The sequence below is a fragment of the Carettochelys insculpta genome, chromosome 32 (assembly GCF_033958435.1).
Source record: "Carettochelys insculpta isolate YL-2023 chromosome 32, ASM3395843v1, whole genome shotgun sequence".
Classification (NCBI taxonomy): Eukaryota; Metazoa; Chordata; order Testudines; family Carettochelyidae; genus Carettochelys; species Carettochelys insculpta.
Window position 1 is genome coordinate 1,132,601 of NC_134168.1, and position 26,902 is coordinate 1,159,502.

The following is a 26,902-nucleotide window of genomic DNA, read 5'->3' on the forward strand; positions in this document are numbered from 1 at the left end:
AAAAGAAATCTGATGAGGTTCAACAAGGAGAAGTGCAGAGTCCTGCACTTGGGATGGAAGAATATCTCAAATATTCTTACGGTCCAGGAACCGACTGATTAAGTAGCAGTACAGCAGAAAAGGACCTGGGCCTTACATTGGATGAGAGGCTGGATATGAGTCAACAGTTTGCCCTTGTAGCCAAGAAGGCTAATGACATATTGGGGTGCATTACGAGGAGCATTTCCAGCAGATCTAGAGAAGTTATTATTCCCTTCTACTTGGCACTGGTGAGACCACATCTGGAGAATTACGTCCAGTTCTGGGGCCCCCAGTACAAAAAGGATGTGGATGCATTGGAGCAGTACCAGCAGAGGGTAATGCAAATTATTAGGGGGCTGAAGCACATGACCTCTGAGGACAGTCTGAGGCATTTCAGCTTGTTTAGTTTACAGAAGGTAAGACAGAGGGGTGATTTGATAGCAGCCTTCAACTCTCATAACAGGGCTTTACAGAGGCTGGAGAGATGCTGTTCTCAGTAGTGATGGATGTTAGAACAAGCAGCAATGGTCTCTAGTTACAGTGAGAGAAGTCTAGGTTGGACATTAGAAAAACTATGTCCCCAGGAGGGTGGTGAAGCACTAGAATGCTTTACCAAGAGAGATGATGGACTCTCCATCCCTAGATGTTTTTAAGTCCCAGTTTGACCAAGCCCTGGCTGGGATCATATAGTTGGGGTTGATCCTGCTTTGGGCAGGGAGCTGGACTCAATGACTTCCTGAGGTTACCTCCCGCCCTCGGATTCTATTGTTCAATGATATAAAAAGCAGAGAGGAAGAGTACATGTGTGTGAGAGATAAAGATTATTTCTCCAAATACTCCGAGCAACAATATAGCTCTATGATTTAAAGCGAAGTAGCCAATCTGTACTATTAAAACAAAGGTATCAGAGCCATTAAGGCTCTTTTCTCTTAAACACTTCTGATTGTCTGATGTCTACAATCACTGACGTATAGTGCACCTGTACAAACCATGGCTTCACCTTATTCCTACTTGAAAGTCTCAGTTCTACTGCTCGTCTTGGGCTATTTTGTCATCCATGAGATAGTGTAATTACCTCAATTCTTCTCTGGGGGCAGGGAAGGTTAGAAATTATTACATGGAGTATAGTTAATACTCATTTTTAGAAAGGAAAAAAAAAACATGGTACAAGTAAAGTCATGTTTTTAGTCCTGAAAAACAGATGAAAAACAACTTCTTCCAAACTGAAAGTACCAGAGAACAAAGAATTGTTTATCCATAAGACAAAGCAATAGACAAGGGTGATGTCTCATTTCAATGGAAATTAATGCCGACAACAACTTCTGATGTCAAAGGAAATCTCTGTGTATGTGATTTACTAAACGAGCACATCAGCCGGAATAATGGGCGAAAGGGCCAATGCCTATCTTGTTTTACAGAAAGAAGAAAATTGCAATGTTTGCAACTTGAAAAATTCTTCTATAAATCTCCCAGTTCAGTCTGATTTCAAGACCTTCAGTGCTAAACGTTGGCTAAAACAACCCCTAAGCTGCCACAGGAACAATATTTTGGACTTCTTTTTGCCCTCAGCTGTGATTTTTAACGTAATCTACCAGAGGTACTCGACTACTTTTGAGTGTGTGAGGCAGGTGGACACCTCATCGCTATCTGCTCCTTTGACATCCCTGCTTTGGTGCCTGATGGTGTAACTGGCCACCATGTTCTGGTCACTGATAAAAGGAGAGGGACCTCTTCTCCCACGGGATGAAGCCACATCCCCTCCAAGCTGCACAGCTGCATGGCCTCACAGCAAGGAATGATGTTCTACACACTGAGGAGAACAGGTTGGCTTGTTGTTCGGTTTCCTGCAGCAGCATCTCTCCCGTCCTCTGCCTTTGAGTCCTGGCCAGCTGGTCCCAGCACCCTCCTGTTTGCTGTGCAGCCCAGGAGGCAGGGCAGACAGGCACTGACAGCAGTGGGTCTTCTTCCTTGGCCTCTCTCTCCCCACGTACCACATCTCTGCAGAGCATGTGTGTGTCAGGGGAGAGGAAGTCAGGGCTCAGAAATATTCACTCAGGCAGGGGCACACCCAGCTGCAGATTCTCTGAGCAGATGCAGAATAAACCGAGAACGGAAAAGCTCCAGCCCATTGCCTAGGAACTGCGAGCTGCACCAACCCATAGGAGCTAGTAACCAGCTTTGCCTCTTCCTCCATGTGGAGGGGCATTGACACATGTGTGTGTGACCACACTGAGATTCTGCCCTAGATATTTCATTTAAAGGCGCACGACTTTACGTTAACCTACAAACCAATTTATTAACCATGAAACTTTGCTAGCAGGGATAACAAACAGATGGAAGCAGATTAACAGCCAAGCCCACAGAAAGGCGCAGTGGACGTAACGCTCCAGTTAGGTGGATTATGAATTAATGGTTTCTCACCCCGATTGAGGATACCAGGAAACTGGCAGAATCGCGAGGCACGAGCTGCAGTTACTTTTCAGGTTTGGGTTTCTCAGGTTTCCATAGACAGGCTGAAATCTCTTAGCCCAGGTCCAGCACATACCCTAGCTAAGCCTTTATTCTTCAGCTCTTTCCACCGTCCTCTTGTGTAAGCCGCAGTGAAGAGGAACTGAGGACATGAGTCCCTTCCTTTTATAGCTTTAGCACAGGGCAGGGACGCTTTGTTACCAACTTTGTTTCTAGAGCAGAGTGTGGAAAAACACCGATATCCCAAGATGGTGCCCAGAATTCTGTGATCTCATCACCTGCCCTTGTAGACTCTGTTATTTACAGGCTCTGTGCAGAGTTTGAGGGACTCCCCATGTGGGATAGAAGTTTTGCCTAAGCCCTGTCATTTTCCCTAAGGACTCATTATCTGAATACGCCTTTTCTGAACAGCTATCAAAACTGCCCCATTGCCTTGTGGGTTATCCTAGGAAGGAGCAAGGCTAAGGGAGCAAAACCTGACAGAAAATCCGGAGGGGAGTCCTAAGGCAGTTCTGTGCCAACTTCTGGCATTGACCTGGCAACTCCTGCAGCTGAGCCGGTACCAGACGTAGAGGTTATCCTCTCCTTTGGACGATATCAGTAGAGCTGAGAGGGGGACACGGGCATCTGGGCAGCCCAGGGTCCCAAAAAAAATTGCCCAGGCTTGCTTCTGGAGAGGTACTCCCGCATCGCTTAACAGCGTTGAACCAACACAGGAGGTAACAGGTACAGGTTCACCCTCCTTTATGGCAGTGAGTCTTGGACCCTGTATGCCTGCCAGGAAAAGAGGCTGAACGTCTTCCACTTGTGCTGCTTCAGGCGCATCCTTGGAATATTGTGGAAGGACAGAGGGACCAACACCGCCGTCCTCGAGCAAGCTGGAGTCCCAACCATGCACACCCTCCTCAGGCAGTGGATGATGATGATGATGATGAAGATGATGGGGACCATTTGTTTCAAGACTAGTGAGTGAAAAAATACAGACATCCCAAGGTGGAGTTCTGATTCAGGTGGCTGCTCACAGCCCGAGTAGGCTCACAGTCACCATTAGTTACAGAATCTCTGGAGAGGTCTCACGATGACAATATTTATTGTTTTCCTCAGTGGCTCATTACCCTGAAGAGGCTTCAGACTGCTTCACCTTCAACCTTCCCAAACTGTAGAGTGGACTGAAAGCATCTTGCCTTGTGGGAGTTAATGTCCAGAACTTCAGCTACAAAAATAATACATCTGCACAGAGAAGATAATTGCTGTCAGCAAAGTAGAACTTTTCAGTGACACTGTAAAAATCCCATCTGGCAAAAAAATTGCACTGTAATTATGCTAAAATTGCATCATAATACTATAACTATGAATAATGTGGAGCACAGGGTCACACCTCATCCTTCATTTACCTTCCCCTGGATTAAACATGCCATCATATTTTTTTCTGACATGGTGGATGTCTAACCACATATTTTATTTTCAAAATCAGATTGTTTAATGTCAACAGCAACGAAGGGTCCTGTGGCACCTTATAGACTAACAGAAAAGTTTTGAGCATGAGCTTTCGTGAGCACAGACTCACTGATGCTCACTCGTGACCATCTGATGAAGTGAGTCTGTGCTCACGAAAGCTCATGCTCAAAACTTTTCTGTTAGTCTATAAGGTGCCACAGGACCCTTCGTTGCTGTTACAGATCCAGACTAACACGGCTCCCCCTCCGATACTTTAATGTCAACCTTTCTCACGGATGACCTACTGCCAGCTGTGAGCTCATCCTGGCCTTTCCTTTAGATTTTCTGACTTAAGTCTTAGAATTACATTTTTCTTTATTTTATATTATTGATACTCTTCGGTTATCTCAGGAAACTTGGATATCTGGGCCCTACAGAACTTCTCTGACTATTTTGTTGTTATTCCCTTCCGCAGGAATCAGAGTATCTCCTCACTAGTAATTTCTTCTTCATATGTGATGGTGTCATCAGCCTAGATTTTTCTGCTTCTGGAAATTTGAAATAATTTCATATGGGACACATGAGATTTGTTTTTAGAAGGGAACAACAAAGGTACCAGGATAGATTTGCTATCAACACAAAGGGGAATTCTCGGAAAACAACTGATTCCCAAGGGAAATGAACAGAGACAAGAGACAAAGACATGGGAAAAAAGGAATATCCCCTATGAAAGGCATCCTATGCCTTTTTTCCCCCTCACTGGCAATCTTTATCCAGATGTTGCGTTAGATAAGTAGATCTAATGGAAGATTAGAAAAAGAACCAAAGTCAAATGTGCCTATTAGTACAAAAAGAAAATTTAGTGCTTTCAAGGTAAAAAATTCTTGGCTAAATCTCCCAGGTCTGTGTGATCTCTTCACCTAGAACGCTAAACACGAGCCAAGAGAACCCCTAAGCTCTCACATCTCAACCTCTTTGTTGACATTGCGTGTGGATTTCCAGGTCTTATTCAGGAGCTGACTGCCAGCAGCAGACAAAACATTCTGATCATAAGAGTGGCTAAGTGTAGGGGTTTATATATTGCTAAATATCAGTCATAAGACATTGCTGCCAAGAGGTAATATTCGGTACCTCCCAGACAGCCAAAGACAACGCGACAACCAAAGAAATGTCTTGCTACAATGCATCTCCTCAAAGCAATAGATCTGTCCCCTAATATCCTGGGCTGCGGAGTGGACTTGTAATAGGTCTACAAGCAGTACACAATACCAGTGTGTGTAGATTATGCCCAAGTCTCCCCTCTTTCACTCAGTCACTAATACACTCGGCGACATCTCTTTCCCTCTTCCCCCTCAGCTTTCAGCCCATTTGCTATAAAGCACCGTTCCACCTGAAAGAACTTGAAACCCTGTGTATGACCAGCTTCAGGGTACAACTATACAATTTATAAGTGCGCTTGATTGGCTAAGAAAGTATTTTGCATCATTCATTAGTTGAATTTCTCACAGAGCATCTCCCTGGTCAAGCACCACGACCCCACCGTGCCAGCCACCATACAGACCCAGAGGAAAAAGATGCTCCTGGCTGTGAAGAACAAAGTCTGAGTAAACCAGTGCTCAAGAATGGAGAATGAGCCATTTCATTCTAGATTTTGACATCCGTTAAACCAGTAATAATATGATGGGGAATTCTGGGCACAGCTGAGGGAACCAATCTTGGGTAGTAGGCATCCTTCGATCCCGAGGGATCATGCGTTTGCGCCCCAGTTGGACTGATTCAAGCAGCGTCTTCTGTGGCTGTGCAATCCAACCCAGGAGTGGCAGTCCTTTCCGCACTGTGAGCAGCAGTAGGCAGATGTCGCTCTGGTATCACGGGCACGGATCTTCCTGAGGGCTCTCCTGTCTTCCGCTTCCTTCACCAAGGTAGTTTCATACATACCAAGAGCTTCCTTAACTCCCTGTTTCCAGGCGTGCCTGTCTGAGGCGAGCGAGTGCCAGGTGTTCACACTGATAGAGAGAGCGCTGAGGTCACACTTGCACGTATCCTTGTAGTGCAATTTAGGTCGCCCTTTCAGCCTCTTTCCAGACGCCAGTTCGCCGAAGAGGAGGTCCTTCGGCATTCGGCCATCCGTCATGCGTGAGACATGGCCCAGCCAGCGCATACGCCTCTGTTTGAGAAGGGTGACCATGGAGGCGGTGCCCGCCCTCTCAAGCACTGCACTATTGGGGACCTTGTCCTGCCATGAGATACCGAGTATGCGCCTAAGGCAGCGCATGTGGAATGTGTTGAGCTGCTGCTCTTGTTTTGAGTGCAAAGTCCATGTTTCACTGGCGTACAGCAGTGTGCTCAAAACACAGGCAGTGTCGACCTGCACCTTGGTGTGTACAGTGAGCTTATTGTTAGCCCAGACTCTCTTCGCTAGCCTGGAGAACGTTGTGGTGGCTTTGCTGAAAACCTGGCCACTGACAGCCAAGGCTGTGATTTCCATCTCATTAAGGCAAATAATGCCAGCTACAAAAGTACCTCTGCCAGCCCCACTGGAAGCTACACAAGCGAATCCACAGATTTTCCCACTGCTTCCAATGGCCCAAGCCAGCAGCCCCCTTTGCTCAGGTGAGAGGTTGTTAAAACTTATTTCACCAAATCCACACAGATTCTTCCAAGCCCCAAAGGGTCCAGCCACTCTCCCGGGTCAATATATACTTAAATCTTAGCCAAGACAGCACACCGTGCCAACCCTTTAGAATCTAAACTCTAAAGGTTTATTAAGAAGGAAAGAAAGAAAGAAAGAAAGAAAGAAGGAACAGGGTAAGAGAGAAAATTTGTTAGAGTAATACTTTACTTATATCAATTACAGCTATTGATGCAGCCAGTGGTGTTATACGTTGATTTCCTGAAAGTCTCTGAAAGCACACCCAATGAGGGGTGGGACCCCAGTTCACATAGGCTCAGTTCATGAAATCTGGAAACCAAATGGTGATTCTCAGGCTACGTCTATATGTGCACGCTACATCGAAATAGTCTATTTCGATGAATAATGTCTACATGTCCTCCAGGGCTGGCAAAGTTGACGTTCAACTTCGACGTTGGGCAGCACCACATGGAAATAGGTGCTGCAAGGGAACGTCTACATGCCAAAGTAGCACACATCGAAATAAGGGTGCCAGGAACAACTGCAGACAGGGTCACAGGGCGGACTCAACAGCAAGCTGCTCTCTTAAAGGACCCCTCCCAGACACAGTTGCACTAAACAACACAAGATCCACAGAGCCGACAACTGGTTGCAGACCCTGTGCATGCAGCATGGATCCCCAGCTGCCGCAGGAGCAGCCAGAAGCCCTGGGCTAAGGGCTGCTGCACACGGTAACCATAGAGCTCCACAGTGGCTGGAGAGAGAGCATCTCTCAACCCCTCAGCTGATGGCCACCATGGCGGACCCCGCTATTTCGATGTTGCGGGACACGGATTGTCTACACGTGCCCTACTTCGATGTTCAACTTCAAAGTAGGGCGCTATTCCCATCCCCTCATGGGGTTAGCGACTTCGACGTCTTGCCGCCTAAAGTCAATTTCAACTTCGAAATAGCGCCCAACACATGTAGCCGTGACAGGCGCGATTTCGAAGTTGACGCCGCTACTTTGAAGTAGCATGCACGTGTAGACGCGGCCTCAGAGTCCTCTTTATATCCTTGCCCATGTGGAGGGAAATTCTTTTTTTTTCCTTCCATAGGCCATGCAGTGTTACCCAACCATGTGGGCTGCTGTGGCATGTTGCCATTGGTTGCTGAGTTTGCCGACAAGCCCCAGTCCATTTACATAATATGTGGAATCGATGTCTGGGCCTTTGTTGTTTAGTCCATTGTCCTGGCTGGGAAGGCGACCCACATCCTGTTGTGTACCCTTAGATCTAAAACATTTCTGATATAGCTACAGAGTCAATGTCTGTCACTCGACATTCCAACATGACACAGACATAGTGTAGCCACTTTGGGGCTCCCTGAGGGGTTCCTCCCCCTTCGGGTTAGTGGGCTGCCACTCTGTCCCAATATACAGGGGTATCATGGCAATACTCGAGTCAATAGTTCTGGGCTTCCCACCTTGCCTCAGGTGGCTGAGGGGTGACCGTCAAAAGTCCAGCCTAACTTCAGGCGGGTGCTGGGGGAAATTAGCTTAGGTCTCACATACAAATAGGATAATTGTCCTCACTCCATCATAACTTTTCAATGACACTTTAAAATAGCAGTCTTGCAGGAAATGGGTCTTAGTTATGCTGTAATATCGGCCTAATGCTATAACTGTGAATTATACCTGGGTCAGTATCAAAACTTTGCCCTTACTGAGAGGGTTAGGCTGAGCTAGGAGAAAAGATCTGAGCAGCCAGAGGGTAAGCAACCAGGGGAACTGGTTAGGAAACTGAAAGCAGAAGGCAGCCTGGGTGAAAGTGGTCATGAAATGATAGAATTCATGATTCCAGGGAATGGTAGATAGGAGCACAGCAAAACAAAGACAATGGATTTTGAGGAGGTAGACTTTAGCAAACTCAGGCTTGGTCTATGCTAGGCAGATAAGTCAATTGCAGATACACAATTTTACTACTGCAATTGAGTAGCTTGAATCAACTTATCTGCAATCAACTTACCAGGCTGTCTTCAATGAGGAAGATTGATAGCAGAATTTCTCCTGTTGTCCTGTCTTACTCTTCACACTAACAAGGAGTACAGGGGTCAAATGCTGGTCCCTGATAGGTCAATGTTGCACCTCTCTCCCAGGTGCGTGAAACTGAACCCCAGGAGATCAGCCCTGAGCAGGTTGATCTTCAGGGTAATGGAGACATGGACTCAGGGAGTGAGTTCCATATGAGACAAAAGTAAGAGGAAAAACAATTAAAGCCAGTTGGCAGTTTTTCAAAGGGACATTATTAAGGGCACAAGAGCTCACTATTGTACAACTTGAAAAAATACGACGTAAAGCAAGAAACAACCCTGACTTAATCAGGAGATATTGAATGATATATAAATCAAAAAGAAGTCCTATGAAAACTGAAATTAGGTCAAATTACAGAAGATTATCATAAATAAATGACACAAGTACATAGGGGCAAATTTAGAAAGGTGATGGCAGAAAACGAGCTCAATCTAGTTAGGGTGATGAGAAAACAGTCTACTGGTTGAGCCTCTCTCATCTGGAACTCTCTCATCCTGCAACATCTGTAATCCAACATGATTTTAGTTAGCCAGATGAGTACTTATCATGGGTGTGGCCAAATTTCCCATGGTTCCATAAAGTTTATTTATAGCCACCTATCCAGGCTCTCAGTGTTCTGTGCTGTTATTTAGGTGTAATTTACCCCAAATGTCTTCTAAGAAACCAGGAAGTAGTGAAAGTTTTGGTAATGTAATAGACAATATTCACCTCCCTTGGTTCAGCAAATTTTCTCTTCTGGCACTGGCCGGGTCCCAGGGGTGACAGATGACAGAAGTTCAACTTGTATAAGTATATGAGAAGAAAAAGAAAGTTTAAGGCCCCTTAGTCAATGAAGAGGGAAAAACAAAAACTGAAAATGTAGAAACGACAGAAGTTCCTGATGAATCCTTTGTCTTAAATTTCACCAAGAAGGCTGGTGGGTATTGGGTGCCTAGCATGGCAAATGCTGGAGAAAAGGAGGCAGGTTCAGAAGTTAAAATGGGAAAAGAAGAAGTTAAAAGTTCCTTAGGAAAGTTAGATGACATCAAGTCACCAGGGCCTGATTAAATGTATTTTGGAATACTCAAAGAGCTGATTGAGGAGTTGTCTGAGCCATTAACTGTCATCTTTGGAAAGTCATGGCAGATGGAAGAGATTCCAGAAGACTGGAAAAGCACAAATGCATTGTCCATTTATTAAAAAGAAAATAAAGACCACCCAGGGAATGACAGACCACCCCCCTAAATTCTGTGCTGGGAAACATAATGGAGTATGTTGGGGTGGGGGCTGTTGAACCTGGGGTTGGGATGTAGTACTGGGCCTGGCCCCATGGCAGCATGATTTCCTCATGGGGGGTGGCACATCGCCGTTCCAGCTGGGTCTGGTGAGGTGCTGGGGGGACTAGGGCCAGACCCCACAGCACTCCCTCTCTCCCTGGAGATGGGGATGGACTTTGTAGTGAGTCAGTATGGCCTCCTGCAGACCCGGAGGCAGGGGAAGCCATGCAGAGGCCCTGGTGGGCGGGGCCGGAGTCAGGAGACCAGAGGCCCACCCCTCAGAGGGCGGGGCCAAGGGCTAGAAGAGCCAAAGGCGGGACTCAGGAATCATTCGGGCCTGGGCCTCCGGGCAGGGAGGACGTGCCTGCACGAGCTCCTCGGAGCCAAAGGAAGAGGGCCTGCGGCCGCCCGGCCAGGCCAGAGGAGCAGGCCCCCAGAGGCTCCACGCAATCCCGGGTCCGTATGCCCCAAGGACACTTCCCGGACTTCCCAGACCTACCAGGACCTTCCCACCGGCGGAGACCCCCCGCCTTGGAAGAGGCCCCGGGAGCGGGCTGCCCCAGAGCCCCGGCGGATCCTTACAGCACTCAGGCCCAGGACCGCCTTTCATCTCCTGTATTGCCGCCGCCTGACTACCCTAACGAAATTGTTATGGACGACTGGCCGGAGCCCCCGAAGGTGGATGACCCGGAGGAGACCGACCTAGGGGGACCCCTCGACCAGATGGACTGGGACCTGCCGCCAACAGAGGGTGAGGTAGGAAGTGGCCCAGGGAACGACGCTCACGAACCAATGGCAGTGTGTTGCGGTCTGGATCCCCACTGCTGGGGTTGCATGTGAGCGGCCCCCAGGGCCCCGGGCTGGGTCGCAGTGGAGTGGGAGGGCCTGCGACCCCCTACCCCCTCCTTGACAGGGCCAGCCCCGCTGAGCCTGTCTGTAAACCCTTGAGTTGCTGCCCCGCCCCAAACTGAGGGCTGGGGCTGGTGTTTAACCCTTGTGTTGCTGCCCCGCCCCAAACTGAGGGCTGGGCCGGTGCTTAACCCTGGTGAACTGCTGCCCCGCCCTGGACTGAGGGCCGGGCCCAGAACTGTATTATTACTTGGGACTGCTGCCCTGCCCTGGACTGAGGGCTGGGCCCAGAACTATACAACTCTTGTGAACTGCTGCCCTGCCCTAGACTGAGGGCAGGGGCCTGTATGGTGGCAGCGGTGAGCCGCTGACTGCCCGAACTGAGTACGGGCTGGTGCCCTAACCCCCTTTTTGTTGCCGCCCGCCCTAGACCAAGGGGCTGGGCATCACGGGACGTGTTACAGACTTGATCCCAGCTTCAGGGAGGTCAGCAGGGGGAAGCGGGGGGGAGTTCTGCACGAGTGGGAGAAGCATGGGAGGCTGGGGATGGACTCCTGGTTGGGGTGGGGGTGCGTAAACCCAAGTTCTGGAGGCCTTAGAGAACTGGAAAATAGTTCTAGAACACTATCCAGAGATACTCCATGAACAAACATGAAGTGATGTTTACCTATGAATGTTCTGGATGTTAAGGGGACCTATGGGAGTTAGAAGCCCAACTCTGAGTGATTTTTAATGACATTGGGCACCCACTTGCCTTTCTTTTCCTGGAAACTCTCAGCCACAAGAAAACCATCACTTTCTGAGTTTCTTCCCAAAGAAAATGGGCTATTTATTCGTGAATATGTTGAAGCATTTAACTAGTACCATTTTGGGTGGCATTAATTAGCTGGGTCATCGTGCTGTACACTTAAATTTCCACAACTTCTCTACTTCCATTGACTGTGATGCCATTTAAGGTACAGAATGATAAACAAAATAGTTTGAGGAAGCTGTCAAACTCTGCTTGAAGTAATCAGTGGTCCATCTATTGGCCTCAGACAGGTGCTGAGCCACAAGCTGAAGCCATGGCTTTGACATGGTTCCACTAAGAAATGGGACAAAGTTACCAAATTGTCATTGGGTTTTTACCACCATGTGGACAGCAGCAAAACCTACTGGGTCCATATCAGTGAAGAGCCCAGCTAACTGTTGCAAACCTCTTGAGTTAGTTGGTTTGCAATACCTGGGGAATTTGGAATTTAAACACTGGTGTATAAATGCAATACAAGAATTCTCAAAGGACTCTAAACTGTATCTTCATGAATGTATCCCCCCGGGGGATGGAGGACTTCAATCAGGACTTTTGGGTATTAATTAACAGCACCATTGATCGAGTCATGTCCCATGAACTATGGCTAGCAAGTTGCTGTGAATTTCCAATGGCATGGGCTAACTTGTCCCGGATGTAACTCCTCTCATTCCACTGTGCTTGCATCATGCGTGTGTCTGAACAAACATTATTATATCATTGAGATACGGAGCCAGCTTCTGATAACAGACACGTCCATGGAATAAGCAAAATTACTCCCTATTTACACTAGCATCATCGATATGAGACCTGGGGCCACCGTAGACATTCAAAGGTTCCAACATCTCAACATGATTTTGATACAAAATACCGCTGTCAAAAGGAGAATACCAAAGAATTGCAGCATGTTGCGCTTCCATGGTAACCAATCCATGTTTCACGTGGATGAGAGGGACAATTATTTCATAGTCTGTAAAAATGCAAGCAGAAACCTGGAGGGGCTGGGTTTATCACCCCGGTCCTTTATTTTCAAACACTCAGGACCAGAGTTTCTACACTATTTATTGGCCTAAAGACGCAGAAAGGGGCCGAATGAGATTCTACGAAGAAGAGGGTGAGATACAAAAATGAACTTTGGCTCCTAACCACTGGAAGTGCCTAAATCCCAGAATCCAACTCCAGTGGGATTCTCTAAACCTCCACTTTGCTTCCCCCGAACTCTACAGGCGTATAAACTCACCTTACAGCCAATGAGGAGCCCAGTGGCACTTGGGGTGGAGCTCCAGTTACTCACTCTGGGCCCATGCTTCCTGGTGGTCTTTCAGTGAGCCTTAGAGGCTCGAGGTGATCCTCACACTGTGTCTTGTCTTTCCAGAGATGAGGGACTCTGCTTACCAGTCCATTCTCTTCTCAGGTAAATCTTAGCTTGGGGGAAAAATGCAGCTGTTCTTGCTTCCCCTTAGGGCATAGGTGGAGGGAGCTCAGGCCCCCCCACAACCCTAAATAGGGGGCTTCTCCTATTCCCCAAACACAGCAGCCTTTTCCTTGGGTCACTTCCCCTATCTCTTAGGTATCCAGGAGGGCTTTTCCTCTTAATACAGAGCTCCAGTTTCTCAGCACTTGACTCCTGGTCCACTCCTTTTTTTCCCCCCCAATAATCAGAGATATGCATTTCCTAGAGCCAGAGGGGATCTCAGAAGATCATCTAGTCCAGTCTCCCACCCTCTTGGCAGGACCAAGCACCATTCCTGGCATCTATTTCCCCCAATCCCTAAATGGTCTTCTCAAGGATCAAACTCACAACCCCACATTTAGCAGGCCAATGCACAAAACACTGAACTATTTCCTTCCCCTTCCCATGATATGGGGAAAGCTTTTGAAGGTGAGCCTCCTGGCCTTAACTGGCTGCAAGAGTCCAGTCAGTCTGCTGTGACTAGCCAGACCTTAAGTTTCAGGTGCTTTCTGTGCTGGAAACAGGAACCCATTCACCCAGCTTGCTGTATATTGGGCCTTCATTAGGCTTCTGCAGCGCACAGCCTTGGGTCTGCCACATATCTAAATGACTTACAATTTTATTATGACAGAAGACTTTGTAAGCTGCAACTCACTTCACCAGATGCATGAGGTGAAAGCCAAAAGAAAGAGATAATAAGGATACAGAAAAAGGAGCGTTACATAATTTCTCAGGGCCTCCTTAACTGATGTATTTCGCAGGATGTAAATGAGAGCATTAATCAGAGGTTTCAGTATATCAGAGAAGAGACAAAGCCCTTTCTTCAGGTCTCTCAGTGAGCTGGACTTGGTCAGCTTGTAGAATCACAGAATCATAGACTCCTATGGCTGGAAGAGACTTCAGAAGGTCATAGAGTCCAGCACCCTGCCCAAAGCATAACCAATCACAACTAAATCATCCTGGCCAGGACTTTTTCAATCGGCAATCTGGGACTTAAAAACTTCTAGGGACAGAGATTCCACCACCTCTCTCCATAGCACTTTCCAGTGCTTCACCACCCTCCTGGGAAAATAGTTTTCCCAAATACGTATCCAACCTAGACCTCCCTTACTGTAACTTGAGACGATTGCTCCTTGTTCTGCTGTCTGTTGCCACTGAGAACAGCCTCTCTCCATCCTCTTTAGAGCCCCCCTCAGGAAGTTGAAAGCTGCTATCAAATTGCCCCTCACTCTTCTTTTCTGCAAACTAAATAAGCCCAAATCCCTCAGCCTCTCCCTATAAGTCATGTGTTCTAGTGACATCATCATTTTGGTTGCCTTCCACTGGACCCTCTCCAATGCATCCACATTCTTTCTATACTGAGATAATAAAAACTGGGTGCAATACTACAGATGTGGCCTCACCAGTTCTGAATAAAGGGGAATAATAAAGTCTCTAGGTCTTCTCAAGTGCTTCTCCTAATGCACCCCAATATGTCATTAGCCTTTTTGGCTACAAGGACATACTGTTGACTCATATCCAGCCTCTCATCCGCTGTAATCCCCAGGTTCTTTTCTGCTGCACTGCCAGTTGGTCTCCAGCCTGTAACAATGCTTGGGATTCTTCCATTTCAAGTGCAAGATGCTGCATCTGTTCATGTTGAACTTCCTCAAATTTCTTTTGGCCCAACATAGACTATTATTAAAGTCACACAGAGTGGAATGAAGATGAGTAAGAAGTAAGAAAAGTAAGTGGGAAAGAAGGTGGAAAAGATTCACCAATATTCTCCAAAAGCCCAAGAAGACATACCACAAGATAAAAACTTTCCTTTCCTTCCCTGTTTCTAATTTGGGGTGTCTCCATATGACATTTTTGTTAATTTTTATCTTATCAAAAAGATTATCCCTTCCAGTTGCATCCACCTGTCCGCTAAAATTGGTATCCAGACTTTATCATTTTTACACCATCCATTTTTTCTTTATCATTTCACTACTGCATCCTCTTCCTTTCTTGCACTCTTCCATCCCGGGACGTTAAGAGTCATTCCAGCTATTGTATTCCAGAAAGTCATCATCACTTTTTTGAAATATTTTCTTGTGTTCCAGCTTTGGGCTGTTCTTATCTTGGCTCAGAAGAATGTGTTTACACATTCTGTGTGTATCAACAATGCCTGAAATACCAGTGCCAAGTTCATGTACTGGACACTGAACTCACAACCAACCATCTGACATTCATGAGGCCTGACTATTCCTCACAGCATCACTTTCTTTGTCCACCCATAAGACCTAATTTTTGGACATAAAGATTTTAGTTCATTGACTTCTGGTCTTTGACTCTTCTGGTTTACAAGTTGTAATTTTAACAATGTCCATTGATACTATCAATAAAACCCCACTATTTAAATTAATTCAGTCTACAGTTTTCTTCTCCCATTTTAAAAACATTTTTATATGAAAGATCACAATGACAATTTATGAATTTTCACTCACTTTTACACTTGAACTTAAATTTCAAGGCCCATTGTAGATCTCTGGGCCCTTTGAACCCATACCAATTCGGTTCGTTAAGTCATAGTGTCCAAGTTTGGAAGGGACCATTAAGAGCTTTTAATCTGAACTCCTATATGGTATAAGACATAAAACTGCCCCAAAATAATTTCTAGAACGTACATTTTGGACATTTCCATATTATAGTATCGTAGAAAATTAGGGTTGGAAAAGATCTCAGGTGGTCAGCTAGTCCATCTTTGGGCTCAGAACAGGACTGACCCTAACTAAATCATCTCAGCCAGGATTTTGTCAAGCCTCACCTTAAAATCCTGTAAGGGTGCAGATTCTACCACAATGTTAGGTAACCCATTCCAATGCTTCACCACTCTCCTAGTGGTACAGCTTTTCCTAATTTCCAACATAGATGTCCCCCCCTGCAATTTGAGACCATTGCTCCTCATTCTGTCATCTGCTAACAATTAGACCATCTTGGATCTATCCTCTTTGGAATCCCCTTTCAGGTAGTTGAAGGTTAATGTCAAATCCTTTCTTATTCGTCTCATCTATCTCCTCAGCAGAGTAATCTTAGATACAAAGGCTCATTAGAAAATACCATGTACCTATCTTCTAAATTTGCATTCTTGGACTATATATTAGGCTTGGAAATCAGGTACTTGAGAAGAATTATCAAAAATGATGACATTAAACTGCGGGTGTCATATGAAGCTTTAGGCTTACCTTCTGCAAGTAGAATTATATTTTGTTCTACCTTAGGTGTACTCCAAGGCAATCAAGGACAGAAAAAATAAAATGCGAGTGATGGAATTTATTTTCCTGTGATTCAGAAATCTTTCAGCCTTACATGTCCTTCTCTTTATGCAGTTTCCAAAGATCTGCTTTATGATCATTGAGGGAACATCTTCATTGTTATGATAATTGTGTCTGATCAGCACTTTCACAGACACATACATTTCTTTGGGGAGAACTTGTCCTGCTTGGAGACTCGCTACACATCCACCATCCTGCCAAGGATGCTGACCAGTCTCCTGACCAGTGACAGCACCATTTCTGATCTTTTTTCTCCTTACTTGTCCCTTGGGATTAATTATATGGTAACAGAAAACAAGTGATTGAGGATGTTTAATAAAGCATTTTTCTGACTTCTATACTTCTGAAATCTCCTACTCAGTCCTGGGTGAAAACTGAGTAGCAGAACTAAGCCTAATGAAAATCTTCTCTTAATGTGTCAGACATGGTGGAATGAGATCTCCATTGACATCGGATAAGAAGCCAGGGGAAAGGAATCATTGAATCCTTGGGTTGGAAGACACCTCAGGAGGTCATCAAGTCCAGCCCCCTGCTCAAAGTAGGATCAACCCCAACTAAGTCATCCCACCCAAGGGTTTGTCAAGATGGGACTTAAAAACATCTAGGGATGGAGATTTCAGCACCACTGTAGCTAATGCATCCTAAAGTTCAAAGTGGCTGGGATGACTTAATTAGGGTGGCTCCTGCTTTGGGCAGGGGTCTGCACTCGATGACCTTCTGATGTCCCTTACAGCCCTAGGAGTCTGTGATTTCAATCCACATCATTAATCATTTTCTGTAACTTTTCCATTTCTAAAATATCCCTTTTGAAATGGAGTGACCAGTCCTGCCCATCAGACTCCTTTGAGTGCAACTGTGTTTCTTCTTCTCTCTGCGATTTAGTTTTTGGTTTTTTTTTAATACTGTGGATTTGTTATTATTTGTTTGTTTTGCAGCAGAGAGTTTTCAGAAGGAATTTGAGGCTGGAGATAAAATCTCGAATGACATGAGAAGGCTGTCTGATTTTTTACGAGCGTCAAGATGTATTATGAACTGAGCTCTGTTCAGGAACACCCTCCCGACTTTGGCTGGGAATCAAAATGGCTTAAACTGTAATTATGCCAGTGAAACAGGAAATGTGCTTTACAGGCACATATGTGGCAAGCTGCTGAGGAAGAGCTGAGAAATTATCCTTCATCAAACCTAGTAGGCTTTATCAATTTGCTGAGTCAGGGACTGGGTAAAGGGGTTTGCTATACAGAAAAAGCAGAGGAGGTACCATCAAGAAGAAGGGTGGACGTGATCCCATCAAGAAGATGAGAAGATGAGGTGCCATCAAGAGGAAGAGAAGGAATATAGAGACTAGAAGCTCTAACTGCAAATGAGGATATGGCAGATAGTTAAGTGAGATAGGAAAGGTGTTCCCTAATGACCAGGGTATGGAATATTCCAATGTGCGTATCTCTCAGTCCCTCCCATTGAAACTGTCCTCTGGTGAGTAAAAAAATTAATTATGCCTTGGACTCTATAGAAAGCAAGAGCGAGATTGTAAGAGTGAGGAATTATCACCCCAACTCCCTGGAGAGGTTTTAGCATAATTGTCTGAATCTAAGAATTATAGCTTTACCATAATCATCAGAAAAAGCCTGACCAAGTTACATTTTTGCATGTGATTTTCCAGCTTCAGGAATTCAGAAAAGGCTGCTCACTTATTCCCAGAAACAAGCTTTTGAGAACAAGTTGTAAGAACAACCTAAGCACTTTCAAAAATGTGCTCACTACTTCTGGTACTTAAGTCTAAGCTGGGCCCTTCCAAACATCTAGCTTCAGTTTTGGAGTCAGAAGAAAGTATCCACTTAGCACTGTTCTCCTGGGTGGGTTGTGTATTCCCCACATTAATTCAATCAGGTGGCCCTTCACAATCCTAACAGAAGAAAGTCAACTCATTCTAAAGGGACTCTGTGATGTTTAAGGTTCATTTCCTTTAAACTCTTTGTTCTTTCTTGAAGCTTGGCTCTGGGGAAGGGTTTCAGGTTGTCTTTAAAGATAAAGGCATTGTTTTTTCAGCACTTGTCCTGAAAGACACTCACTCATTCTTACATAGCTGTACGCATGCCAGCTGGTTTTCCCAGCCAAACAACTGGAAAACGTGCACGCTTCATTCTGAAATCAAGTCGCCCCCCCACAACGTTTGGGGTGTTTCCTTTATTTGGGGTGTCGTTGTTGTTGTTTAATTTGACAATGTTAGCTCAGTATCCATGCCGGATGTAGCGCTGGTACACTGTTTCATTCTCCCAGTCTGCCCTGTGGGCCATGTTCCCCAAATGAACTACTTCTCCCATGATGCATTACGGCCAAAACACACATTATGTCTTGTGGTAGCTTGACTAGAAGTGCATGGAAATGTGGACCTTAGAGGAGAATGACCTGAAAGACTATTCCCAGGAGGCATCACACCCACATTTTGGATATTTTTACAATTGAAAGGTATTTTTCAGCTTTGTGGCTGTGGTTTTTTCTTTTTCTTGGGGTCAAAAAATAAAATTTCCCTCAGAAGAAAAAAAGAAAAAACCATCTCCAGCCACCTCCTTCATCCAGAGGTGTTCATCTCCCCATGCAACCACTGCTAATTCCATCCAACACCCCGGCATTCCAACTCTTGACCATTAACAGAAGACCATATTTTATGCTGTGGGTCACTGACTTCTTTTGCCTGTCTTTTTAAAAGATATCGGCTGAGTTTCTGCATATATTGCCTGGTGGAAGCGCTGAGTCAGATTTGATACATGCTATGATGTCTCTGGTCTATAACACTGACTTGAGTGCTACCCATTGAGAAATCCTCATCACCTGGAACCCTAGCGAACAACAGAATATAGAAAACAAGGGGAGAATGTGTACTATCTCCCCCTACCCTGCCCCACTTAGATGAGAGCTAGGAAGAAAGAGGAAGAGTAGAAGGAAACCACTGCACACTGTGTGGAGTTAGAAAAAGAGGAAGAAGGCAGAAAAGATTCTGGGGAACCGAAGCGGGGGCAGGTCTAAACAATATGTCTGCAGCAAAGAAAGGGGAAATAAGACATTGAGGCAGCCTTGCAGAAGGATCAGGTAATGTGTTACAAGGTTAGGACAGGAAAAGAAATGAACAGAGACTAATAGTTGTCATAGAATCATAGATTCCTAGGGCTGGAAGGGACCTCAGGAGGTCATTGAGTCCAGCCCTCCACCCAGAGCAGGATCAACCCCCACTAAGTCATCCCAGCCTGGACTTAAAAACCTCTCGGGATGAAGATTCCACAACTTCTCTGCGTCATGAGAATGGGGGAAGAGAATGTCATTCAGTTACAGGAAATGGTCCAATGGTGGGAAAGACAATACTGCGGGACCATTGCAGATTGTGTCACTTTTCCTCAGAAACCCACAAAACTACAGAAGTGATGAACCCTGAGGAGAACAAAGGTCCTTGCTTCTTGTCATCCCCACAGATGATTATTATATGGCCTGTAAACCAGTTGAGCCAGAAGCCATGATGTGCTGGAGTTGGGGGAGTGCATGTGAGACTCAGGCTGGATGTGTGTGACAGGCAGAGCAGCTCCCAGCAGCTAAGGATGACCCCTGGGGCTGTACCCTAAGCTGGCAGGTAACACCTCTGCCCTGAGCACAGAGCAGGGAGGAGCCGAGCTGGGTTTGAATGGGAGGCGGAAGTTAGAAGCTGGGGGAGAGGGAGCTGGAAGGCAGCCAGGCTGGTGAGGGGGGAAGCTGCACCCCAGAGGGGCCCCCCTCGGGCTCCTCTCCCCAGGACGGGTTGGAATGACTGTCTCTGACTGCTGTACTGACCCCTCTGTGCTGAGCTGGGCTCTGGCGCCTCATAAACCTCCTGTTCTACCTACTGGGTGAGAGTCACTCCTGCCTGCGGGCGGGGTGCAGTGCTTGGGGACCCCTGAACCCCACCACACATGATTTAGAGAGTAAGTGTCACAGGTCAGTCTGACCTGAGGAAAGGGGAGACTGTGGAGCCAGGAGAACAGATAGCAAGATGTCAGCAGATGCTGTGTGGAGTTTTTTCAAAAGAAAATCATTGCAGAGGTGTCATGCGGTGTGGGGGTCCCTGGGCCCTGTACCCCACCTGCAGTCAGATGTGACTCTCATTCAGCCGGGAAGACAGCAGGGTTATTATTTCAGAGACACACACACAGAACAGACTTGTTGGCACTTGGGCAGGTTCTAAGCGTGACTAAAATTCACTATCCAAAAGTCAAGAGGTTCCAAGATGGCAGCTTGACAGCAATGCCTTTCGAGCAGTTCTGAGTTTCTGAGGTAAACAATGAGAGGGGAGTTGTGCGGGCTGTCGGCAGCTCCCAAGGAGGAGTGAATGGCTGTGAGTGAGCATGGGCTTGCTAAGGTTAAGAATAGATCATATAAAAGAACTGAGGGCGTGGACAGAATAAAAGACTGCCTGTTCACAGGCAGAAGACCAGAAGGTGCCGTCCAGAGGAGCTGCTGGAAAGAAGTTAAAAGCTGCTGAGAGACCCGAGAGCAGAACCAACTGACCTGTACAGACTAGGAAGCACCAGCAGCAGACAAATAATATGGCAAAACCAATGGACAGAGTAAGCCAGCAACTTCTTTCTTTTTGTTTTGAATTATGGTAGAGCATGTAATTTCAAACCTGCCGTCGGCGATGCGTTCCAACCTGGCCATCGGTAGCAAAGCCCACATCTTGGAAACGTTTGAACTGTGTGGGTCAGAAACTCTTTCACTTAAATACGGGAACTAACTTGGAGTTTCAGTTTCAGATTACACCATACTAGGGAGGGTTAGTTATGTTAATAAAGAAGTTTTGCTTTGAAAAGAATAGTGCCTGTGTCACTCACTGCATCGGAAGGTTACACACATGTCCTCCAAGTGCTTTTGTTTATTACCCATGGAGAAGAGAAGCTAAGTGTGTGATAGGCAGGTTGTTCTAGGTACAACCAAAGCCTATTTCTCAGACTCACAGAATCAGTATCTCTGACCTCCACCGAGAAGAACAAAGCCAGCTGTGCTCTGCGATGCTTCTTTCTTGGGTCAGCTCGGTTTGTGTGCTCTCTTGAGAGGATCTGTCAGAAACCAGCACCGATGACAGCATTGGGCTGGCCTGGTTTTCTTTGTGCGCAATTAGTTGGAGCTGTAACAGAGAGGGAGACGTTCTAGTCTATATACTATCAAATCAAAAATTCAGCCAAGTAGCACTTTGAGTGCTTTTTTGTTTTGTTAGTTGGAGCCTGTGTGAATAAAGGAAGGCTTTGGTCTTTCGTATCAAGAGGGGAACAGTTTACTAATAGGGCTAGTCTTTTCAGCAGAACCTATGTGAGTTGGGTGCCCATGGCCAACTAAAATTCGTAAGCTGTGTTGTGCCTGGAAAATACTTAGGTTGCTTTGAAAATCTCAGGATCTATTGATTGATCAATAGACCTATCTAATTATCTTCTAATGTCCATCTATCTTCAATCATGTATTTGTCTATAAGCGTTTCCATTCTATCTATCTACGTATCTGTCTATCTACATTGTAGCTAGCTAACTAGCTAGCTAGCAAATTAAGTTCAAACGAATTGGAGATGTGTCAATATAGAAATTCTCTGTTCTTTTGTAAGGAGAGGGAAGTAAATTACTCACACATCTAGAATTTTCTCCAGCACCTATGTCTGCACTTACCCAGAGATCAAAGTTCCATGATCGATCTCCCAGGATTTGATTTAATGGGTCTGGTAAGGACCTGCTAAATCACCCACTGATAGGCCGCTCATTGCCCCAGTACTGAGTGTATTCACACTGCTCGTAAAGTGTTTATAAATGATACTGAGATTTTTTTTTTTAAATAAATTGCTAGCCAGTAACTACGGCATGCAACTGCTGAACAGATCGTTTTAGGGTGAGGGTATAAGTGTCCACAATACTGCTCAGGTCATTAAGTGAATGTTTTAAATTAAAATGCAAATTTACATGCTGTATTTAAATAATGGGTCTCAGAGAAAGGAATGAGGAGTGGGGGTGTAAGAGCAAGAAAGTGGTGGTGCAGGAGTCAGGACAGAAGTTGGGTGACGGAGGGCTCAGGGCAGGGGGTTTGTGTAGTAGGCTGGAGCCAGGGGGTGGGAGTGCAGGTGTCAGGGCAGAGGCTGGGGCAGCTGAGGGGGCTGAGGTGAGGGGTGGATGGTGCAGGATTGAGGGCAGGCGGTGAGGGCAGATGGCAGGCGGTGGACGTTGCAGGTTAGGGGTGGGATGGGGCTTAGGGAAGGTGTGGGGGAGCTTGGCAGGAGGACCAGCACATGGAGCTGTGTGGTACATGGTGGGTTACTGGGAAATCCCACAGTGACAAAGGTGTTGCTGGTCAGGAGGGAAGATCCTGCAGTGTTTGGCCCTGGCATCTCAACAGTGTCCTGGCATCTCCTCCAGGGGGATAGGGAATAGGCCATGGTTTGGATCCTGGCTCTGGCGTCTTCACTGGTGGGGACGGGTGTACGAATCTTCTTTCAGAAGGGATCCATGTGCATCCACCTATCCTCAAGGGGGAGGTAATTTGTAACTGAGTCTCCTAGCCCCGCCCCCATCAGTCCTACGGGGTGGGGCAGTTTGAGCTGTGGGTCCTGGCCCAACCCCACCTATCTTTGGGTGAGCCAGTTTGGGCTATGGCTCCCCACTCTGCCTGTCTTCTGCAGCTCCCAGACACCTCCCCACACCTATCTGCAGCGGGGACCAGTATGGGCTGTGGCTCCTGGCCCCCTGCATGTCCCTGGATGGGGGTGGGAGTGGGGTGCAGTCCAGGCTATGGCTCTCAGATCAGTCTGTGCTTGGAGTCTGGGGCTGGGCTGCTTTCCTGGGCTCCAGTGTGAGCTCCCAGGAGCCCTATGAAGCTAGGTCTAAGCTGCTTTTCCCAGCCCTAACCTGAGCTCTGGTGGGGGATAGAGGATCCTGGGCAGGGGGTCGGGGGAGCAGGGATCCTAGTTTCAGCAGCTGTTGGAGGTGGTTGTGTAGGGCAGGGCCTGGGGCTGAAAGGGCTCTTACTGTCCAGGGCTACAGCTGAGGTCCAGTGGGAGTCTGGGGAACAGGGGCACCTTCCATCTCCTGTGGTCAGCCACGTGGAGCTCCATCCACAGCTGGTCACAGTATTCCAACTTTGGATTCCACCAAAGGTCACTCTGCATTATCTCTTTTCTATGCGATCAATGCCCCCCATGGTGAGACATGTTGTCTCTTCTCTCAGTGCCCCTCATTTCCCATGATCTGATAAAAACATCCTATTTCAAGCACTTCCAATTTTCATGCCACAACCAAACCCTGGCCTTGGATTATTAAGTCAGGGTAAGTGGAAGCTGAATAACCCAGTTTGGTGGTCCTAGCTCATAGAGGTTAGGAGAGGTTCTTGAATAAACAGATTCACAGAAGCATTGGCAGATAGATGCTCTCTAAGATGCATAACATGTATAGGGTTAGATAGAGAGATAGAGAGATAGATATAGATAGATATGGTGTATAGGGATAGATAGATAGATACAGTGTATGGGGATAGATAGATAGATAGGTAGATAGATGGATAGATAGATAGATACGGCATATGGGGTTAGATAGATAGATACGGTGTATGGGGATAGATAGATAGATAGATAGATAGATAGATACGGTGTATGGGGTTAGATAGATAGATAGATACAATGTATGGGGATAGATAGATAGATAGATAGATAGATACGGTGTATAGGGATCAATAGCTAGATAGATAGATAGATACGGTGTATGGGGTTAGATAGATAGATAGATAGATCCCAGTCTCGCTATATTTGTGGGGTTTCATAAAATGCACCTTAAAGTCCAAACTACAGACTTTATCTTACTTCCTACTTCCACTGTGCGATGTGATGTATCCACGCTGTGCTGGTGATGGATGTTGGAGTTCAGGAACATTGGGCCCGAAAGGCTCCCTTCCCCACTTCGCTCCAGCTGGACATGTTTCCACTGGAGGGAGCTCAGAAAAAGATCCAGGCCAACTTGGTCTGGGCTGGTTGAGGAGTGCTCAGGTGTCGGCTGTTTCCTTCGTAGCTGTTGCCATGTTGGTCCCGGGAGATTAGATTTTAAGTGATTTCTTGCAGCATGTGTTATTTCCTTATGCCTAACAAGTTATTCCTCTATGAATTTATCTGGGATGCTCTGGGAACCTTTCCCAGGTGTGGCGAAGAGCTCTGTGGAGCTTGGAAGCTTGTCCCTTTCACCAGCAGAAGCTGGTCCAATAAAAGATACCCATTGCCCACCTTGTGTCTCTTTCTCCTCTCTGAGTTACACCCTTCCCCATTGTTTCCATGTGGGTAGGAGAAGTAGAATCTGGCTAAGGAGGCTTTAGGTTCCACCTGGAGCATACGTTAATGGAATTTCTGCACCTGTCTGCATGAGCCCATCCCTCACAGATTTTTGAGAGCTAATACATTCTCCTGACATTTTTTCCCCCAGGTTGAAGGTAAAGTCAGAATTTCCCATGATCTCTCAGCCGGGGAAAAACTAGGCACAAGCAACCGAAAGGTGCGGGTGAAGAAATGCCTGGATAACCTTGGGATTCCCTGCAATCTGGTAGGAGTCCATCAATGTCTTATTGGTTGTAGAGGAATAAAAAGGAAATTAACAAGGGGAATCACTGCTTATGCAGAGCTGGTGAAAATGTGTTCATTGACGTCTTGTGGGTTTGTGAGGGCAGGAGGAATTGTTTTGTTTTCCTAGGATTTCATTGTTCCTTCTTGGGTGTTTTTGAGAAAGAGTGTTTTAGGATAGAACAAACTGAACCCGATGAGACTCAAGTGAATAGCTAAAATGCACGCTGAAGTGCTTTCCTCAATTCAGATGGACTTAAATACATGTTGAAATATAAATGATGGGTGAAACGGGGTCTGAAATGTATTTAAAACATCAGACAGGGTATGTTTTTTTTCTGTTTCCTTGAAACAATTACACTATGGTTTTGCATTCTGTACACATTGCAGCTTTGGATTGTTAAGCAATTATTTTTCCCTGATTTTGGTTATACCTCTAACAAATATTAATATTCAACCATTTTAATGAAAAAAATTATTCTGAAAGCCCATTAGTCAAAACAAAACAAAACAAAAGAAAAACCCTGTTGATATATTTTCCAACAGTTCTTGTAATCAACAGTGTTTCTAGTCTCTCAGAGGTCACAGTCTCACAGAATCACAGGGCTGGAAGGGATCTCAGGAGGTCATCTAGTCTAGCCCCCTGCTTCAAGCAGGATCAACCCCCACTAAGTCATCCCAGCCAGGGCCTCGTCCAGCTAGGACTTAAAACCCTCAAGGTCACCATGTTAGTCTGTAGCTTCACAAGGAACAAACAGTCCTGTGGCACCTTAGAGATTAACAAATGTATTAGGATTTGAGCTTTGGATTTAACGCCATATGGAATACATAATACAGTCATACCCTGAGATACACCCATTCGGGTTATGAGAATTCAAGCTGACCAGGAGTTTGATTTAAAACCCCGACCTTGTCTGACGAGGCATTTCCTCGAATTCACGAGGACCGATTTCAATCTCGTGTGGCTCAGCGGGACGCGGACTCCCTGCAGCGGGAGAAAGGCTGCATCCCCAAGCAATATCTGCCCGCAGCTGCATCCCGCCCGGTGCGTTTCTCCGTAGCACTCAGCGGCGGTTTCCCGGAGCCCCCGGCCAGCCTTTACCTTGGCTGGTCTGGGTTTCCGCCTTTGCGCTGCAGCAGCAGAGTGCCCCGGCCCAGCCAGCGGCTGCAGGCTCCCAGGTACTCCACCGAGACATGGCTGCTGGGCATGAGCCCATCCCGGCCCCGCTCCTGCTGCTCGCTCCCCAGGCGGCTAGGGGCTGCCGCTGCCCACCCTGCCTTGGAAGCCATTTGCTGCCTGTGGCGTTCCTTTGCATTTAGCACCTTGGCCGCTGCTGGAGGGGCCTCTCTGCCTCACAGCCCCACATGAGTGAGGCATCGCCCCATCGCTCCCTGTGCCTGCCTACTCCCACGCGGCCAGCCCCTGACACTGCCCACTCCCCACTTAACCGAAGCTGTGCTCAGGCCGGGCTGCCTCCCCATGCCCTGCTCTGCCCCACCCACCCCCTTGCACCAGCCCCACTTCTACAGCCGCGGGCAGCTACCTGGCTTTGCACCCTCTCCCAGGCGCTCTTTGATTTCCGTTCCCCTGTCTGTGCAGGTGAACAGACAGATTGTAGAGTAATTAATGAAGGGAAAATGCCTTGTTAGGTTGTGTTATGAGAACTAATGTTAACTCTTGAAGTAACTGTCTTCATTTTAATGGGATTTGGTGTTGTTTTAGCGTAAATGGGTGTAAATTTTGGGGCTCAGGAACGCATAAAATTTTCCCCATTGAAATTAATGGTAATTACATTTTTGATGTACAAGAATTCACCCTAAGAGGAGTTTTTCAGGAACGAATTCCCCTCATAAGGCAGGGGAAGACTGTACATACACAAGTCGTGTATTCGAGCTCGTATTGAAGTTGTTCACAAAGAAGTAGAAACAGGCTCTATTACGGCAGCGGTACCCAATCTTTTCGAGATGGGGACCCATTTTGACAATTCAGGAAGTCCTTGTGACCCAAGGCAATTCAAAACCGGGGGAGGGGGGGGAG

General features: G+C 46.5%; 1 protein-coding gene across 1 annotated transcript in view; it reads left to right on the plus strand.

The window, feature by feature from the left end:
• Positions 1 to 20,630: 20,630 nt before the first annotated feature.
• LOC142004679 (cytosolic phospholipase A2 gamma-like) overlaps positions 20,631 to 26,902 on the plus strand; it is a 32,452-nt gene continuing 26,180 nt past the window's right edge. The window contains exons 1-2 of the mRNA XM_074982319.1: positions 20,631 to 20,860; positions 24,731 to 24,847. Of these exons, the coding sequence (XP_074838420.1) occupies positions 20,840 to 20,860; positions 24,731 to 24,847 (138 nt within the window). The 5' untranslated portion in view covers positions 20,631 to 20,839. The remainder of the gene's footprint in view (positions 20,861 to 24,730; positions 24,848 to 26,902) is intronic.